The 19,626-nt window shown below is 34.9% G+C and overlaps 1 protein-coding gene across 6 annotated transcripts in view; it reads right to left on the bottom strand.

Moving 5' to 3' along the window:
• Positions 1-1,133: 1,133 nt before the first annotated feature.
• Positions 1,134-19,626, bottom strand: part of PEX7 (peroxisomal biogenesis factor 7) — a 118,500-nt gene continuing 100,007 nt past the window's right edge. For all 6 annotated transcript variants that reach the window (XM_081293973.1, XM_081293971.1, XM_081293974.1 and 3 more), the window contains 2 exons: positions 15,084-15,183; positions 1,134-1,591 (listed from right to left, as the gene is read on the bottom strand). In XM_081293973.1, the coding sequence (XP_081150099.1) occupies positions 1,523-1,591; positions 15,084-15,183 (169 nt within the window). In that variant the 3' untranslated portion in view covers positions 1,134-1,522. The remainder of the gene's footprint in view (positions 1,592-15,083; positions 15,184-19,626) is intronic.

Raw genomic sequence — 19,626 nt, 5'->3', positions numbered from 1 at the left:
TCATCCTGTGTGACTGTTCTGAGGGTGAGGTGAGTACCTTGTCATTACAATCCACTTATATTGTCCTCTTTATGGCTTCTTTCAAAAACTATTAGTAATGCCTGAGATCATAAATTTATTTTAAAAATGTTAATTGAGCACCTTGTATGTGTGAGGTCTGGTGCATAGGCACTGGATTATATATAAGGCTAGACATCTTGGTAGCAAATCTTTGTCAGTAGCAACTTCACGGAACTCCTCCCACCCAACCCCACCCTCAGGGCCAAAGACCCCACTCAGGGCCTTGTGTGAGCTAGGCAAGTACTCTGCCACTGAGCTAAGTCCCCAACCCCTTCACGGAACTTTTGACGTATGCATTTTCAAGTCCCACTCCCGGCTCCACTTTGTCTTTTGTTCTACCTCCTAATTTATGCTGTCTTGGAATTATATCTTAAGATGTAATATTTCTTTCTAGAATAATTAAAAATATATATAAATAAGACAATATCCAAATATTTTATTTCTGCTCTGATAATTACATTTTGTTCTTTAAAAATTCTCCAAAACTTAAGAATGCAGTTAGTCAGACTTTTTTGTCATTTGTTTTAACATTATATAAAAAACTAAAATGTGCAAAATAGATAGTTTAACTAATTTCTCTTTTTAACTTGTGTTTTTTTCCAGGTAATTAATCAGTATATATGAATTTTTCAAGAAGATTTGGGAAGGTAGCAAGCAGAGTTTGTAGCACAATTTAGGGCTAGTTTCATGCAACTTATAGAAGCCTTAGTAGGACTTAAGACTCTTCTTAAGCAAGGAAGAGTTTTCAAATTTGTTGATAGAGAAGTGGGAAGAGAGAGACATACAAAGAGGTAACAGGATTCAAATAAATGTAAAAAAAACAAAAAAACAACTTTTAACTCACAGCATTCCATGTTCTTAAAGCATGGTACCAGTCCTTAAGAGAATTTCATTCAGTCTGTGTAAGACATAGTACATGCTCAATAAATAACCACTGACTATAATTAAATCTATATATTAGAGCCCATATATGAACCACAGCTATATCTATATAATTACAGTATTCACACACACAATGTGTTAAAAAAAGCAATCTTGTTAGGGATATCATAAAATGATAAATGACCAAGAGATGTAATTTATTTTGATTTTTATTAATAGCAATGATTTGTATTTCACATCAAAAGTGACAAATTTAAAAATATATCACTATTCACATAATCTCATCTCCCATATTTTAATCCATTTTATAATGCAGAGATTATATTCTAATTGATATTATAAGGTATACTATAAACATCAATTATTTCTTAGGATTATAAGAAACATGACTTATGTACCAAGCTTAAAGAGTGAGCCCAAGTCTTTATCAGCTGCCTCAAAACTGACTCCAGAGTAAGTCTGGGAAAATTTGAAATCTGAATAGCATATAAACACATAACATCTATGTTTTCAATAGTAAAGTCAGCTGCAGTTTAAGCAGTTCTTCAGTCAACATTTTTTCTGACCACAGCCGTGTATCTCAAGCAGGATTAGTAAGACAAGCAGGATCATATATCTTTATTGTTTCATCCCAAGAACAGTCAGCTACCTGCAAAACAAAAACAAAGGAAGAAGGCACACATTTAAGTGTATAAAAATCAAAACTGGTAGCAAAAGTCCCAGTTGTTTAGAGTATAGTAGGCCATTCACTAATAAATATGGGACAGGAAAAACACAGGGATATTTCGTTTTCAAGAAGTCCTAGTTTCCCTTTTCAAGATACACTTTGGGAACTGTTGCCAATTGACTGCAATTGTCTACAAGAATTTCCCCTACCCTATCACAGAGCTCCATAATCCCCTGAGATAAATGCTGGAAAGACGAGTTCCTAGATTAAACTAATAAGACTTTTTGCTCAACAGACAGTTTAAAAAGTTTTTTGATAGTAAAGAAGTGGAATGGGAAGAAGGGAAAGAAATACAGTATCATATACCATATCTACACAACCATTAAATGCATGTAAAAATGTGTGATCTACACAGTGAGGAGGGGGAGGAAGATGAAGTATGGCTCTCACCTTCACAGAACAACTCAGATCAGAACGAGTGTGGAACATGCTCTAGAGACTCCCAGAGGAGGGACCATCCCATTTCCATAGGGGTAAAGTCAGAAAACTTGACCATGCCCTGGCATTTGCACTGGAGTCACAGAGCTGGAACCTGTGCATAAGTCTGTTGAGTGTTTCCATTAGAACCAGTCCCTCATAAAAAGCAAATTGTCAACCATTATTTGCCTAATCCTGTAATTACAAGTTTTCATACCATGGGACACAAAGATCATTGCATTAATTTACCCCTGACTCATCTATGGGTTCTTTACAAGTATTAGGCCTTTCAGTGTGTTAAGCATCAACTACTATGGAAAAGAGAATCAGAGAAATAAGACGAAGATTTCTTTTTTTTTTTTTTTAAAGAGAGAGGGAGAGAGGAGAGAGAGAGAGAGAGAGAGAGAGAGAGAGAGAGAGAGAGAGAGAATTTTTAATATTTATTTTTTTTAGTTCTCAGCGGACACAACATCTTTGTTGGTATGTGGTGCTGAGGGCTGAGGATCGAACCCAGGCCGCACGCATGCCAGACGAGCGCACTACCGCTTGAGCCACATCCCCAGCCCCAAGACGAAGATTTCTAATGCAAGGCATCTGTAAGTTATGTCTATGAATTTCTATTCAACACTCTTCAAGTTTTTATTTACTCAGGACTTAAAATAACTCGTAAATGTGAAGGTCACTAAATCAACAAATGTTCACAAATATATAATTAATAATGCAAGGAAGATCTAAAACTGCAATGATTCAGAATTATGAACACCTTAATTCAAATTAATGCAAATAATTAATTAAATTTCATTTCATTCTAAAAATTTAGAAATGCTTACAATGAAAAACAATAAGGTTAAAAAAAAAACTTTACTGACAAAGAAGTTCTAGATTCTCTAAGGTTAGCACGTAGAGATTTCTTGGTAAAGAAAAAGGACTGTACCACATATTCCCTTGTGGGGAGCCTCTCATTAATTACCATCACTATCCCAATAGCCTCTATTGGCATGTTTCCCCTTGAATTCTAGGACGGAGAGTTAATTAATACAAGGCTCTCGATGTCCCATAGACATCTATGGCCAGCCTAAAAGACATTCGAAAAGAAAGTGCTAAAAATAAGGACCAAGAAAAAGATAAACATTAAAAACAAAACAAAAAAAAAAAAATGGACTCTGGTAAAATAAAAAATGCTAACAAAAAGACAAAGCAAATGGCATGAAAATAAATAATCTACTTTACAGGATAAGATCCACTCAGACTTTTGCTTGTTAAAGAAGAATCTTTCTATCTCCCATCCCACTTCCTCTTAATAAAAGCCCTCAGTCCCTCCCATCCCCAGGAATGCATGCCTGGCCACAAGACTCCTTCAAGGCCAGACTGGGGTCAGAGCAAAGACAATGACACAGGATATCTTCTTTCCTATCTATGATAGATACTCCTTCTCAATTTCAGTCCCCTCAATGAGGACTCACCTCTTTGCTCATTACACTATCTATTGTCAGAAAAACTGTGAAAAACTGAAAGCAGCAAAAAGATTACCATGTCCTTGAATAGAATTCTTGTATTGTCTTAAGGCTGTTCTGGATCACCTGATGCTTTCAGGATCTGTGCCTTTTACTGCCTTACCTCAGAGCATCTTACCAACCGAGAACATCTCAGTCCCTTTAGTTTTTTTTATTTTGAGGTGAACTCTCACTAAGTTGTCCCAGACTGGCCTTAAACTTGTGATCCTCCAGTTTTGGCCTTCCAAGGTCCTGGGATTACAGGCATGTGCCTGTCCTCAATTCTACCTGCATATTAGAAAGTTCTTTGGGGAACACTTGATGTGCAGGAATTTCTGTTATGGACTAAAATAAATGAAAAATTTGGCAAGATTAAAATATTCTTGAAGAAAAATTCTTTTCTTGAGAGAAAAAATTTATAAGCCATTAATATTCAAAACACCTTGTGCTGTATTTTCACATTTTTATTTAAAATCAAGTTTCAAATCCAGTAGGCTGATATGTGGTAGGAAGAGAGACAAGTGGGAGGACAAAGAAAGAGGAAACATGAGTGAAAATCCTGAGCCCTCCCTGAAGCACTCTGAAACCAAGAGTTTATGCACCTTCCCGGACCATTTTACATTAGCCAGGATCCAAGATTTCTACTTAAAAACATGAAAATTTGTATTATTTATTTAAACCTTCGTTACTTATAATTCTTAAAATTTATTTTGTTTGAGATTTTTACCATCAAATTCTAAATGGGTTTAGGTAGTTTACAAATTAAACCACAGGGCTAAATGAAGTAAATAAAGATTAAAAAAAAAAAAAACTAAAAGAATCTAAGAATCTAAAAATCTCTTCTAAAGGCACAAATGGAGTAAAGCTTTCAGACAGAGCATATCAATACCTGCACAGTAACTTAAGCAATATGTCTTATGACAGCTAAGAGAAAATGAAAGCATGCTGGGGAATAGTTTCTTTTTTCTAACACTGGCATATGGATATAAATATGTCTATGCAACTAAAACCAAACAGTATTTTTTTAAAGAGGGACTGTATATTGACCAGATATGTAAATCTGTATTCCTTGTATTTTGCATACAATAAATCTTTAATAGATGCTTACTGAATGAATTAATAAATCCATGTATAAGCTGTGGTTTATTCTTCTCCTCAGATTTTGTTATGTAGAGAGGGCCTCTCACAAGATGTGAGGTCAGAAATTTGGGTAAAAGCAACAATTTTTATGTGATTTGGGAGATATATGGAATTTTTGAGGGTCACGAATATTATTTAGAGAAGTTTCACAAGGAGCTTTCTGTCCTAGGAATTGTTAGTAAAATATTCCTTTGCATTACAAAAATATAAATATCATGATTCATACACACATATATTCATCCATTTAGTCAATAAATTTTATTGAGAGCCTCCACTGTGTGTCAGAAGTATACCAAGACTATGACAATAAACACTATCGTCCTGGTCTCTGCCCGATAGCTCCTGAGTCCAGTGAAGAAAGGAATTAAGCACAGAGACACCTATAATGCAGGATAATATGTGTGATAATTGTGGGGCCCAGTAAAAGTAGGAAAGGAGCCCCTGTGACCAAATTTGAGGAAAGCAGATGTTTTCAGGAGTATTATCTAAGCTGAGGATTAAAGGAAGAGTGCTGTAGCCAGAGAGCACTTCTTGTTATTTGTGGGACAAAGGTATAATGTAGAAAAGGGGTATGATCAGCCAAATAAACAAGAGTGAATGAAGAACTAAAAATTCCAGCTTTTGGGAAACTGAAGTGCTCCATAACTCCTCTGATGAAACTCTGAATGTATTGGTAGAAGATTCTTTTCTGAGTGTGCTCTAGGATTCCTTGAAGGCTGGATGCTGAGGCATGTCTTGTGTGACCCTTTTCCCTTGCAGTGTGAGTGTGCATGGAGACACCCAAGGATGGGAGTCTCCAGGGTGCCGCTGCTTCTGCCCAGGGATATTCAAGTGGAAAATTTATCCCTAACCCCACAAGCCACCACTGTGACACATTCATCTTTTTGCTCTTCTGAATTTCCTTGAACCTGAGATCAAAATGCAAACCTTCTCATCAAAACTCAGCATTAAAATTACCAACATTCTAAGGAAAAAATGGTTTGTCAAAATATAATATTTTTCACTTGATGTAAAACCTGGAGAGAGAGCCAGTCTTCATTATTCATTCTTAAAAGATGCTATTTTTCAAGTTAGTAAAAAATAACCAGGTAAGCCTCAACATAAGTTCTATTTTTAATGATCTTTACTTTTATATAGCAAAATAGAGATTTTTAAGTTTTAAAAATGAGTAACACTAATTAGAAATTAAGAGTTACTTGCTATTGCACCAAAATGTCAATTTCCTTAAAACATACAATGAAGTACTCTTGAACACCTAATAGGAATTTATTATTTGTCAATATAACAATTTCTAAATACAGCTATAGCACATACATTGTAACATCAAAAATGAAATGCTTGAGAGCAACTTTATTAAATTAATATTTTTAACCTTACCTACATGCAAAGTACTATGCTGATGCTACAACAAACCCCCAAATATAAATGAAACAAATGCACTCAATAAGGAGTTTATGATAAAAACGTATTATTGGTGGATCAAATAAGATACATTATAGAACACCTTCTATACTAATAAGAGAAGGCAACATTATAATGAAAATACCAGACTTAAAATACATGTGAAATTTAGAACATGGATTTATATTCTCTTAATTAATTTTATCAATTCCCTCCACTTTATGCCACTGATAAGGTAATTCATCTCAAAATGATTGGGTTGATCTATAATATAACAAATAATATAACAAATAATTCCAACTGACCCATTAAGAGACTTACTTCATTGACAAGTTTTCCATTTCCTATTTAACATTATACTATTTTTTCTCAATTTTGTAGACAATTGCTTTTGCCCTTGGGAAATTTGTTCAATGTACTGTAATTATCTGTATGACATACGGCCTCCTTAGCAAGAATGAACAAGAGAAATAGGCAGAAAGATGTAGACAGAATAATGTTTGAAAAAAAAATCACTTAACAGTCAACTGTAATTTTGAAAAAGTAGCATAAGCATGATGTTGCAGTATATTAAATTTTGGGCTAAATAAAGAAACATATTTTCCTTACTAAACCAACTTACAATAGTAAGTGACTACAAGGGAGAATATGATTTATTATACTAACCATTATGGAGTTTATGCAAAAGTAGACAATAAACTTATGTACTAAAAAAACCTTTACAATTATTCATTCATTCATTTTATATTTAGCACATATGTATCAGATACTTTACATTAATCTATTCCATAACACCAACCACTCAAAATACTTAGTTGACATTCAAAATATTTGTTGAGGCAAAAAAGGAAGGGAGAAAAAGGAGAAAAGGAAGGTAATTCATCTTGGATACTATTGTTGTCGTTATTTTTTTGTTGGGGATGGAACCCAAGGCCTTACACATCCTAGGCAAGCATACTCAATCTTGAAAGTAAGATTTAAAAAAATTAAGATTCTATCCTGAAGAAAGTTTCTAGGCAAATTGAAAATGACAAATTGTGTTGATTTGCACATTAAAACTGGCATATAACATATATACTATGATATGGAACCTCTTGACACATAGTATGGAAGGAGGTGAATGGTCAGAGTGATTTAAAAGCATCACAGGAGAGGCTGACCATGAATGTGAAAAAGCAAAAGATCTGTTTGTTAGGAGACAAATGAAGTAGTATCTATATTAGATGACGAAGGCCTCAAAAAATGGCAGCAATAAGAAAAAAGTATTATATTACAAGAACATGATATGGGTCATCATTGATTCCAGTCATTCCTTTTTGCAGTGCTGAGGAATGAACCAGGGCCTTGTGCATGCTAGACAAGTGCTCTAATCACTTGGCAACAAGGCAGCCTATTCTAGTCTTTTTTATAGATTCTTTAGTAAAGTGATAAAATTTTCACCTAGATTCCTGCACATCTTTATTTCTAGAAAGAAAAAATTAGCATAGTAGCATTAAAATAGGAGAGGACATTTTTTAATATCAAAATTATATCTAAATAAGAAGGAAGTCTGAGAAAAGGCAATTTGGTTTTCGGGAGTTCACTGGTGACATTTTGGGGCTTAACTTCAACTAAATGATAAAAAGAAGACAGACACAGTGTTAAAAGAGTAAATTTTTGAGAAACTAAAGACAAGAACTAAAGCCACTAATTCTAGATGTTATTTTTATAACAAAAGAGAAAAATAACTCAATGGGAGTGACACAGAACACTGGGGTCAAATGATGATAAGCCCCATAGAACTTTGACAATTAAAAAAAGAAAACTGATTACAGATATAAATGGTGGATAACTGAGTAAGCAAAGACCTGGATGGGGGAGCAGTAAGAAAGCTGAAAACTGACTAGAAGGAAAGGGAAAAACTAGGGAGAGAGCATAAATGTTTTGAGGTGATAGAGATGGAACACTCATTCCTGAGAATCTCATTTTTACATAAGTCAATGTCCAGATACTGACTCTGAAAAAAGACGGAGAAAAGATACTGTGAAAAATGAGCTTAAAAAAAAAATCAAAAGATTTCAAAGGTAAGCTGGGTAGGACACCAAGTGTCCAAGAAAGTTTTTCTAAAAAGTAATTTGCAGTGGGGCTGGGGTTGGGGCTTAGTGGTAGAGCACTAGCCTAGCAAGTGTGAGGCACTGGGTTCAATTCTCAGCACCACATATAAATAAATGAATAAAATAAAGGTCCACTGACATCTAAAAACAATTTTTTAAAAAAGTAATTTGCAGTGTGCCAAGTCAGTGTTTTTGCTTGATTTTTAGAAACAACGCTCTATATCCTAGAGAAAGGAAAAGGAACAAGAAGGTAGATGATTCAGGAGCAGAACCCAGAGGTGGCAGAGACTAGGGTGTCACCAATTCTGGGAGGCATCCTAGTAAGGGATGCCTATGAAGTGCAGACCAGACACAGGCCAGTCCTGTCCATTTTGGAGCTCACTGAGATCCTAGAGCTGTGCCTGGGGATATTTCACGTCTGGGGTAAAACAACAAGCATTGTTATATAACTTTGTGCTGAAAAATTATACAATTATGAAAGCATCAAAAAGGAAACAGCAGAGACTAATGCCTGAGGACATGAAATGCTTCTGGCACATTGTTCTTTTCAACTCAAGAGCTAGTCTGTGACAGATGCAGACACTGTCACCTGAGATAAAAGGTGAACAGGACACAGAAACCTGACTACCAGTAATGCTAGACCCCTTCTAAAGTCCAGTTTTTCTAGACTCATACTGAGAATTTTAAAATATTTTTATCCACTGTCAACCTTTAAACCTGATATCAAAGACTGTAGGAATAGACTTGAACCAAACACAAGCTGAACTTTTACACAACATCTTTTAATGAAAAATCAAACAAAGTCAAATACATACTTTAAGTCACACCTACATTAATAATTTACATCAGAAACAAATCTAAGCAATCTTACACTGAAACAAAATGAAAACATACAAAAGTCCTTCCATCCTACTTTCAGGAAAAGTGGAAAAGTCTCTACAGTAACTTGCTATATGTTCCTAGCATGGAGAGACCAAGACAGTCATTTATAAAGATTATGCTTACCAAACATCTAGGAGTCCCAGAAGGCAAATTCATACATGCAGGATAACTTCAACTTTTAAAAAATATACACAAAGAAAAAGACTGGAAAAGTAGTCACCATTGAAAAGAAGGCAAGGGGTAAAATTTGGGAGGAAGCTTCTGGCTATGTTCTGTGACTTAAACTGAGTGGTGGTTACACTGGCACATATTGAGCTGTTCCACTTAAAATAGGTACATTTTCCAATATGATTGTTATGTTTCAATTAAAAAAAAAATAAAGGATTTTAAAAAAAAACATAATATGCTACAAAAGACTTTTTTTTATTTTTTGGAGGAGAGCACTAGGGATTGAACTCAGGAATGTTTTACCACTGAGTTACATCCCTAGCCCTTTTTAATTTTTTATTTTGAGACAGGGTCTTACTAAGTTGCCAAGGCCAGCCTCAAACCTGCAATCCTTCTGGCTCAGCCTCCTAAACCACTGGGATTACAGGTGTGTACCAACATGCCCAGCTTACAAAAGACTTCTTTCTAGAATAGTGGGACCATAGGTAATCATTTTTCTTTCCTCTAAATGTGATTTCCAAAATTTTGTCATGAGAAAAAAGTTAAATTTTATTAAATACATAAAGTTGATCTTGGAATGAATCAATAAAAGACATTAAAGGAAAAGTAACTATGTTTCAAAAGGAATATGTAAAGATGTGCACCTGTACCCAGTTTATAAATAAAACTACACTAAATACCAATTATCATTCAAAAGAGCAGGGTCATCACTAAAGAATAAAAAGCCAGAAGTTCTAGAGCTAAATTAACACAGAAATTCCAATTATAAAATGGTTATACCCAGGTCTTGAATCACAAACCTAAAAACAGAAAAGGGCTATCTAATTTAGAAATAATAAGGATAAGGGAGAAAAGAGAAAATGCTAGAACTATATGAATCATGACTAGAGAGGGGAAAAAAAATCAAAGAAAAAAATTTCTCAAGTGAAAGATAACTTCAACCTGGCTAACAAGAGGGGGCGTGGAGTATTTCTCAGCAATTATCCTTAAAGAATGACCTCAGATACTTATTTGTCAAGTTTTAAACTTTTAAAGACAAGATCTTACATTTTGTCAAGAAGAAAGACAGTATAAGATAAGAATGCCTTTGGACCTTTTTGTTCAGATCTCTAAGAAGGGACACTACAAAGAAAACTGTCTGTAAGTATAAGGACTCAGAGAATCTCTTTTAAGACAGAATACATTAAGGCAGAGAGCCCTTAGGTAACATCAGCAAGGTCCTGCAACTGCTAAGATTACAAAGTACTACAGGTTTTTGAAAGCGGATGGAAAGATACTAAGAGGTAAGAAAAAGATATTTTCTAAGAAAATAAAATATGAACAAAGGCCCTGGATTCAATCCCCAGCACCGGAAGGAAGGAAGGAAGGAAGGAAGGGAGGAAGGAAGGAAGGAAGGAAGGAAGGGAGGAAGGAAGGGAGGAAGGAAGGAAGGAAGGAAGGAAGGAAGGAAGGAAGGAAGGAAGGAAGGAAGGAAGGAAGATGTTGATTTTAAGTATATGAAAAAACACAAATATCAGTTGACATCATCATCTTAAATTTGAAAGGAAAGCTTAAAGTCCACAAAAGAATGTAAATAAAATGCAAACAACAGTATAAACTAAGATAAATTTACAAGGAGAAGAGTATTACAAGTGTATAATTAAAATTTTATATAAAAAAGTAACTGGACTTTAGAACTTGGAGTTAGAAAACTCCTTCTTCAAATCCAAAATCCACTAGGTCACAAAGTCTTAACCTAATGAGTCTCTCATAGTTTCTCAGGTATCTATTGGTTTTTTTACCTGTTTTTTTTTTCTTTTTTTGGTACTGCGGATTGAACTCAGGGGCACTCAATCACTGAGCCACATCACCAGTCCTATTTTGTATTTTATTTACAGACAGGGTCTTCCTGAGTTGCTTAGTGCCTCGCTGTTGCTGAGGCTGGCTTTTAACTCACAATCCTCCTGTCTCAGCCTCCGGAGCTGCTGAATTACAGGCGTGTGCCACCACGTCTAGCTTTATCTGTCTCTTAACTAGAGTATGTAGACTTATATTAAATATAACTGTTGGTTGATTTGGTTAGATTTAAAAGGTCTTCTACATTTAAGATCATGTCATCTGTGAAGGGAGATGATTTTTATTTTTTCCTTTCCAATTTTTTAAAATATATTTTTTAATTGTCAGTGGACCTTTATTTATTTATTTATATGCAGTGCTTAGGCTTGAACCCAGTGCCTCACACATGCCAGGCAAGTGCTCCACCACTGAGTCACAACCCTAGCCCCTCCTTTCCAATTTTGATACTTGTCTTGTTGCCTGTGGCTTGAACTTCCAATACTCTGTTGAATAGAAGTAATAAAAAGTATGTATCCTTGTCTTATTCCTGACTTTAAAGGAAAAGCTTTTGGTCTTATCACTGAATGAATACACGTTGGCTCTGGTTTTTTATACATGGCCTACATTATCTTGAAGTAATTGATTATTTTTTATAATTCCATTTTACCTCCACAACTGGCTTATTAGTTATACCTCTTTTTCTAAAACTTCTTAAAGATTACCATGGGGGTTTACAATATACATACTGATTTTACCACAGGGTACCCTCAAATAATATCACTTTAAATGTAGTAATAACAACTTTAAAATGGTATATTTCCAACTCCTCCTTCACTTCCCTTGTTTGCTTATTCCCACACATTTCACTTTTGCATATAAACTGTCCCCTGAGACAGACAAGCCTATTTCTGTCTACCAGACATCCATTTGAATATCAAACAGGAGATATCTCAAAAATAATTCTCCCTGTCCCAAACCTCTCCTCTTCCCCTAGCTCACTAAATTTAATCATTGTCCACCTTGTCTCCTATGTCCAAATCCTAGAGTAAAACTTGACCCTTTTATTTCTTTCACAGTCCACTTCCAATCTGTCAGTAAATTTTATTGTTGCCATCTTCAAATCGTTAGGCTGAACCATGTAAAAGTTCCAGCAAATTAATGTGGTTCAACCTCATATATTCTGAATCTCTCCATCTCTTTTACTCTAACTCACCATTGTCTTTTGCCTGTATTACTTCAAGAGACTCCAAGGTGGCTTCCTAATTTTCACTCTTATAAAGTCTATTCTCCATAGCTACCAGAATGATCTTTTCAAGACAAACTGGATTCTATTATTTTTCTGCTTTTAAGCCTCCAATGCAATTTCAGTGAGAATACAGTATGGCTTACAAGGCCTATATAATTGTCCCCTACCTACTTCATATCACTCTCTCTCCTGTTCTCTAGGCTCTAGTCACACTGGACTTCTTGCTGCCCCTTAAGGTCATACCAAACCCATGGATGAATGGCTCCATCTTGTTAGTTTCCAGCTTAATTTCCCTTTTTCTGACAGCCTTTGACACTCCATTCAAGCAAAAGTACCCCTTTGCCTGTTTATCATTTTCCTTCTGTATCTTCAAATCATTGACACCTTCCTACTCATCAGATCTCTGATGAGCCTCATTTTCTACAGATTCCCCACCTCCCCTTTGGCAGTGCTGGGGATCAAACCCAGGGTCTCATGCATGCTAGGTAAGTGCTCTACTACTGAGTTACATTACCACTGTTATAATGGAATTACAGTGAGACTTAAAAACAGTATGGTCTACATGCCCCTACAGGTAAACTCTGTATGATGCTCTACTATTTCTACACAATTTGTCCCCTACCTACTTCCTCTCACTGCCCCTCTTGTTCTCTAGCCCTTATAGATGTCTCATATAGGTCAAATACCTATCCTTATTATGAACTCTTGAGGAACAATGCACCTCTTTTTAGAACTTGTCATAGCCGTCTACTTACATTCATTTGTGAGACATTCTGATATAACACTGAAATAAATGATTTATGAAGGAAGGGGGCATATTTATTTTTACTCCACCTTGAATCCTCAGTACCTAACACAAGATCTGGTGTATGAGAATATTTGCTGGAAGAATAAATGAATGAAAGGAAGTACTCTTATCTCCAGGTCCCACAATCCTAAAATTGTGTTCATTATGAATGAACTGAAAGGAGATTTCTGGCATATCTGAACTGTGCATTATGCCATTGAGCCTGTTGCTTATTTACAGCTCAAAAAATCCTGCTTCTCCACTCCTACTTGCTCTCAATAGCAACTACTTCCTTAGTACACATGGAATTTGGTTATCCAACTGGAAGAGACAGATGGCAATTGCCAGGCTACAAACAAAATGTATGGTGTTGCAATAAAATCTGCTGCTAGTTAAAAATGTATGTCAATGATTGATAAAATCCTCTGATTACAAGGTTCCTTTTAATAAGGCAAGTCTATAAAGATTTAGAAAACACTTGGCACTCTTCAGATTTCAGTGAGAACCACAACCAAGAAAATAGAGGAGCTACAGGTGCTTCCACAGGTCCCAGTCTAAGTCTCACAGAGTACAGGTAATAAAAATATTAAATGTGAAGGCTTAATGTATGTCTACATAGGATATCCTTTGTTTCTTAGTGCCATATTTCAATGGGCATGTTACAACTTTCTTCTTTACTACGATAGAAACAAGTATAATTATCTTTTTCAAAATTATCAAGAACAAATGTATTTCTCAGTAAAGGAACTAATTCATTTAAAGAATGTATTCACATTTAGGATACTTCCATCTCACTCATCACTATTTCATCCTCTTGTTACATGCTATTATGTCATTTTTAAACAAATATTTTAATGTTAATGAGAATATTCTAATGTCTACTAAGAATATTTTAAACAGAACTACATGTTAAAATCCTAAAATGAAATCTGCGTATATATTTAAATTTAAGAATATAGTAATGTGAAATGGCTTTTCATTTTAACTTTTAAAAATTATCATAAAAGCATAATTCCTTAATCCAATGCTAGTATTTCCATGTACTATTTTGAGTTTCAATGATATGCTGGCTTTTTCACACAGTTTGTTTTACAAAGTACCTTATTATATATTTATAGTGTTTCTGACTTAACCTAAATGTACAATTTCTGAAATGGAAAAGCTTTTTTAAAATTTTTTTTCTTAATTTTTTATAGTTGTAAATGAACAGGATGCCTTTATTTTATTTGTTTATTTTTATGTGGTGCCGAGGATCAAACCCAGTGCCTCACGCCTGCCAGGCAAGCATTCTGCCATTGAGCGACAGCCCCAGCCCTTAAATATATATTTTTTTAATATTTTATTTTTTAGTTGTGGTTGGACACAATATCTTTATTTTAATGTGGTGCTGAGGATTAAACCCAGGGCCTTGCACGTGCTAGGTGAGCGCTCTATTGCTGAGCTACAACCCTAGCCCTGGAAAAGCTTTTTTACAAACCTGAAGAACACCTAGAGTACAAAGTATTTATTCTCAAGTCCTCAAGAGAATAAGAGGGAAAATACAAAATTGTTTATTAAAACAGAAATTCTTCTCTTCTATGTTGTTCTCCATCTGAATATAGGTTATAGAAACAAAGGCGACAGTTCAGAGAGGGAAATGACCCGCCCATGGTCACTGCTTACTGCTGAATATAGCATGATGTGCCACTGACTTGGGTTAACCAGTCCATCTTAATCTTATTTCTTTGGTGAGGCCAATGCAAAGCTTTCAACACGTTAGGCATGACACCTCTTTAAACAGTTCTTCTTCTCCCAGAGAAGTCAATCTTTTAAGAGGAAAGAGAGGCACAGCAAGTTTCTGGATAATTTTTGTTCCCTAGTACTTCAATGTTCAAATGTCCAAGTCTGTCTAGAAAGACAACATATCCCACGAGGAGTGGAGACCTAGTAGTGAACTGTATGGGTAGAAAAAAACGTGAGATTACATCCTTACCTGAGTGGGGCTCTGAAGACTGAAATCTAAACCACAGGTAAACTCTGTATGATGCTCTACTGTTTCAAGAAGAGGATCAGGCTTTGAAAAGTTCCAGAATCTGTGAAGATAAACAAAAAGAAATAAAGAAATACTTTTTAAGTTTTAAAACTGCCCAAAAATTATATTAAGAAAAGGTAGATATTTGACATAGAAAAGATTTTAGCAAATCAGATTCAAACAATCCATGAAAGCAGAACCTACTAATGATCTACATTAAAAACATGTAATAAGAAAAAAACATGTATCCCGTCCTGTTAGATCAAAAACAAACAAAAAACCCAAAATTATCAATAGTCTACCCTTGTAAAAGATTATTGTACTCCCATAGGATACCTTATAAGACAGATGCTTAACATTACATTTTTTAGGAAAAAAAAATTTATACTGCATAGGACATTTGAGATGAGAGACACTAATGCCTTTGGAGCAGTTTCCCAAAGCATTCATGGCTGTAAAGTAAGAATACTGGATGAGATGAACTCTATTTTGATTTTAAATTCTACTTCATTTTTCAACAAGTGACATGAAAAGATCTTAGGTTTAATTTACATTTCAACAGCAATTCAAATTCTTTAAAATAAATCTGTTCTCTTATGAAATTTTGAAACTATTGCCCCCGTCCCTACTGCAGCTTTGAGGCACAGCCTTTCTTATAGATTCCACATCACTATAATTTCCAGACTCAAGAAAAACAGAAACATGTTTTCCTGGGCCAATATTATGTATTCCACTTCTCCTCTGTAGACTTGGAGTGATAATACTTGCCATAATATAGCTCTGATTTCTACCGTTCAGGAAAAAATTGACCCTATTTTCAATACACAAAATAGTACTTTAACTTTCTAAAGCTTTATTTGCTCATCATCTTTTTTTATTTGACTCTAAACATACTATAAAAATGGCACTTTCAGAATCACAGAGTCATACCCTAATTCAGCTTCTCTAATGATCTACAACATGGAACACAGTGAAGGCTGGGCAGATCCCTTTGAAAGACAGTAAACACAGAACCAACAGTTGCAGTTTGTTTAACCTGGTGGTATTATTTCCCTAATAAATACAGAGTTGGCCCTATTAAGTTTTGAAAAGGGTTGTTGCTATGGATAATCCACTGTGTGGGTACAAGAGAGACACTGAATAAATAGCTAATTTATCAGATTACTGAGATATACAGAATATTTAGGGAGAGTGATTTTATTTTTAAAAATTTGCTTTTTCAAGTAAATAAGGGAACAAGCCATAGGCCTTTTTGGAAACTCTAATGGCGGTCTCCACAGCTTTTGCATATTTGTTCCTTTGTGTTTTTTTTAAAATATTTTTATTAGTTATTGATTGAACTTTATTTATTTGTTTATATGTGGTGCTGAGAACCGAACCCTGTGCCTCACACATGCTAGACAAGTGCTTTACCCCTGAGCCACAACCCCAGCCCCAGCATATTTGTTCCTTTGGGTCTAGACAGAATGGTGGTAAAATCAAATTTTCTGGTTCTTGATATGTTTATATAAGCAAAAGTAAACATGTAATTGTATAACTTCATTTCTAAAATCTGGTTATCTACTGACTTACATTACTTGAAACAATAATCAAATGATTTTGTGTATATCCAGTATGTTCCCCAAAATTTATAATGGCTTTAAAAATATGCATTTAATATGGCAAAAAATGAGTAAAGGAAAATTAAGGGTAAGAAAGTTAGTTGAAACCTTCAATGAGATTACTAAATGAAAATATATCCCATGAAGTCATCCATGCCTAATGGGTAAGGACCTCAAGATGTGTCTAAGTTTTCTAGCAGCCAAAGGAAAAAAGGAGACACCATCAGGCCTTGAACTCAGTATCTACAACCACATCAATCCAGGAACACTCAGAAGGAAATTCTCCCTTAAGAGTTTATAAATAGGCTGGGGTTGTATCTCGGTGGAAGAGCTCTTGCCTAGCATGTGTGAGGCACTGGGTTCGATTCTCAGCATCACATATAAATAAATACAATAAAGGTCCATCAACAACTATTTTAAAACAAGAGTTTATAAACAAGAAACCCCTTGCTTATGTAATAAATAAATTCCTTAATACCTCTTAGGTAAATAGAGTTGTCTCACCAGCTACCACTTGTCAGTCAATGGCATCACACCAAAGGATAGTTCAGTAGAATCGTTCTATGGAAAGATCAATTTGGTGTAACACATGTATTCAGCTCTCTGGCTTCATTTGGGATTTAGATTCATTAAAGTAGAATGGGTTCTACTCTTTAGGTAAACTCTACAAATTGGTTTCTTCAAAAAATATATTTATTTTTTAGTTGTAGTTGGACACAATACCATTATTTTATTTATTTACTTTTATGTGATGCTGAGGATCAAACTCAGGGCCTCAAACGTGCTAGGCGAGTGCTCTGCCACTGAGTCATAACTCCAGTCCCCACACTCGTTTCTTTCAGTTGAATTTTTTAAGGATAATGAACAGCAATGAGTTCCTGGAAAGCAGTTTCTGTGATTGTGGGTTTGAGCCATTAAGGATAAGCTGCCGTGAGAACAGGATAGCAGGGCCTCATAAAAATTAAGATGCCTACCAAGGACAGGAATGTGATGCCATCCAGCGGGAAGTCATCCATCTCAGAGACCTGGGATTCTTTTCACAAAGTCCACTTGTAGATTCTCTAAACATAGCTAAGTAGGCCATCAAGGCCTCATAGGGTTCTATACCTCAGAGTCACAACCATCATAAATTTAACCTGGGAAAAACTACCAAGCATTTGTCTGCATTTTGAAAAAAAAAAAATCCATCAAACAAAATGCAGGCCAAAACTTCAGGGAGATTCTTTGGTGGATAAAAGGATGGTAGAGTAAATGGCATAAAAGCACTACTGGCCATTATACCACCTGACAGTTCTGAGAATGTATATAATATACAAAGCATATATTAAAGTGAAAAAATTAAGAGAGGTTCATTACCAACAGAATGAACCCCTAGGTATGACTTTTTTAAAACAATTACATTCTAGGTAAAACATAAAAACAAATCACCACCACCACAAGAGTGTCACAAAAGCACTATGACGAACACTCAGGTAAAAACTAACTGAAGGCTGGAGCCCAGAGCATTAAACAGGACAATGAAGCCAGCTTTGCATTGATAGGATTTGATAATTGGGGAGACCAGAAGCTTCAATTTTCTCTCAAGGGCAACCAGCAGCCAGGAAAGTCAGAAAAATCTGTATATGTATATGTATAATTTAAAATAATTTTCAGTAAACTAAAATATAAAAACATTGTTAAATATAGTAAATTACAAAAGCTAAAAACTTTTTATTTTTATTTTTATAGTGCTGAGGCTACAGATATTTCTTTTGTAGGGCCTGGCACTAGCAAGTGCTTTACCACCAAGCTATACCCTCAACCCATGTATATTTCTTTCCTCACTTCTACTCTTTAATAGCAACCATTACTAACAGTTTGATATGTACATTTGCAGAATGTCTTCACATATCTCTATTCAAATTCCTTCAAGAAAAGACGAGATGTAAGAAGGAAAGCAGCACTCCTCTAGGTTTTCACAAATTTCAAATAAAGGAGGTGGGAGAGTAGCAGAAATTTCTTCTTGCAACCTTCTGGATTCAAGGGTCCCTAAGTGCTCTGAGTGCCTTCACACTCCCTATTACAAAAGTAAAATGGGCTCTCTTTTACTGGGAGAAGTCAGGATACTTCTATCATTAAGTGGGCAAATAAAGCACATTATATTTAAGTGAAATGTTTGTTTTGGTTCAGCACACTTGCTACTTGGTGCCTTTTTGTCTCTGTGCTGATGAAATCACTGACTATTTAAGCTCTCTCGTGGGACTAAATATACTGGATAGATCCCCAATGATTAAAAATATGACAGAACTGTAGGAACATTTTTCATTTAAATTGTAGATCATAATACAATGTCTTGGTTGAGTTGCTTTTTGCCTTCTGACCACAATTCCTTAACAAAGTATGCAGTGATGTATTAAATAAAACATTTCCAAAATTAAACTTAAATTACTTTCTATTTTACTAAAACGTAATTTGGAATCTCTATACTAACACTTTTGAAATTATGCCAACAGATGAATTAGCAGGAAGTTTAAAATATTTTTAAAAGTTCTTCCTTTTCCTTTCCTTTTCTCAACTTACAAGTCAATCATTAATTCTTTGTTATTCTTTGCTAATTATAAGAAAAAAGATGGGGAAATGTTTGGGATATTTTTCAATACCTTACATGTATATTAATTTTAGTTGCGTTTTTATAATTTTGAGCAAACTGTACTATAATAATCTCCTCCATTTGCACTGCTTGGACCTAGCAGAATTAGAACAATAAGCTAAAAATGTCACAACACTTCTTTTCTCTTCATTTAATTACTCACTCATCAACAATTTGGGTCCTATGGTGTCAGGTACTATGCTAATAAACATCATAACGAAGACAGACCTGGTTTCAGCCCTCTTATATCTTACAGTTCAGTGGAATAGACTGA

Source organism: Spermophilus citellus, assembly GCF_964194105.1.
Source record: "Spermophilus citellus genome assembly, chromosome: 5".
NCBI lineage: Eukaryota > Metazoa > Chordata > Mammalia > Rodentia > Sciuridae > Spermophilus > Spermophilus citellus.
This window is presented reverse-complemented; position numbering and strand designations above follow the sequence as displayed.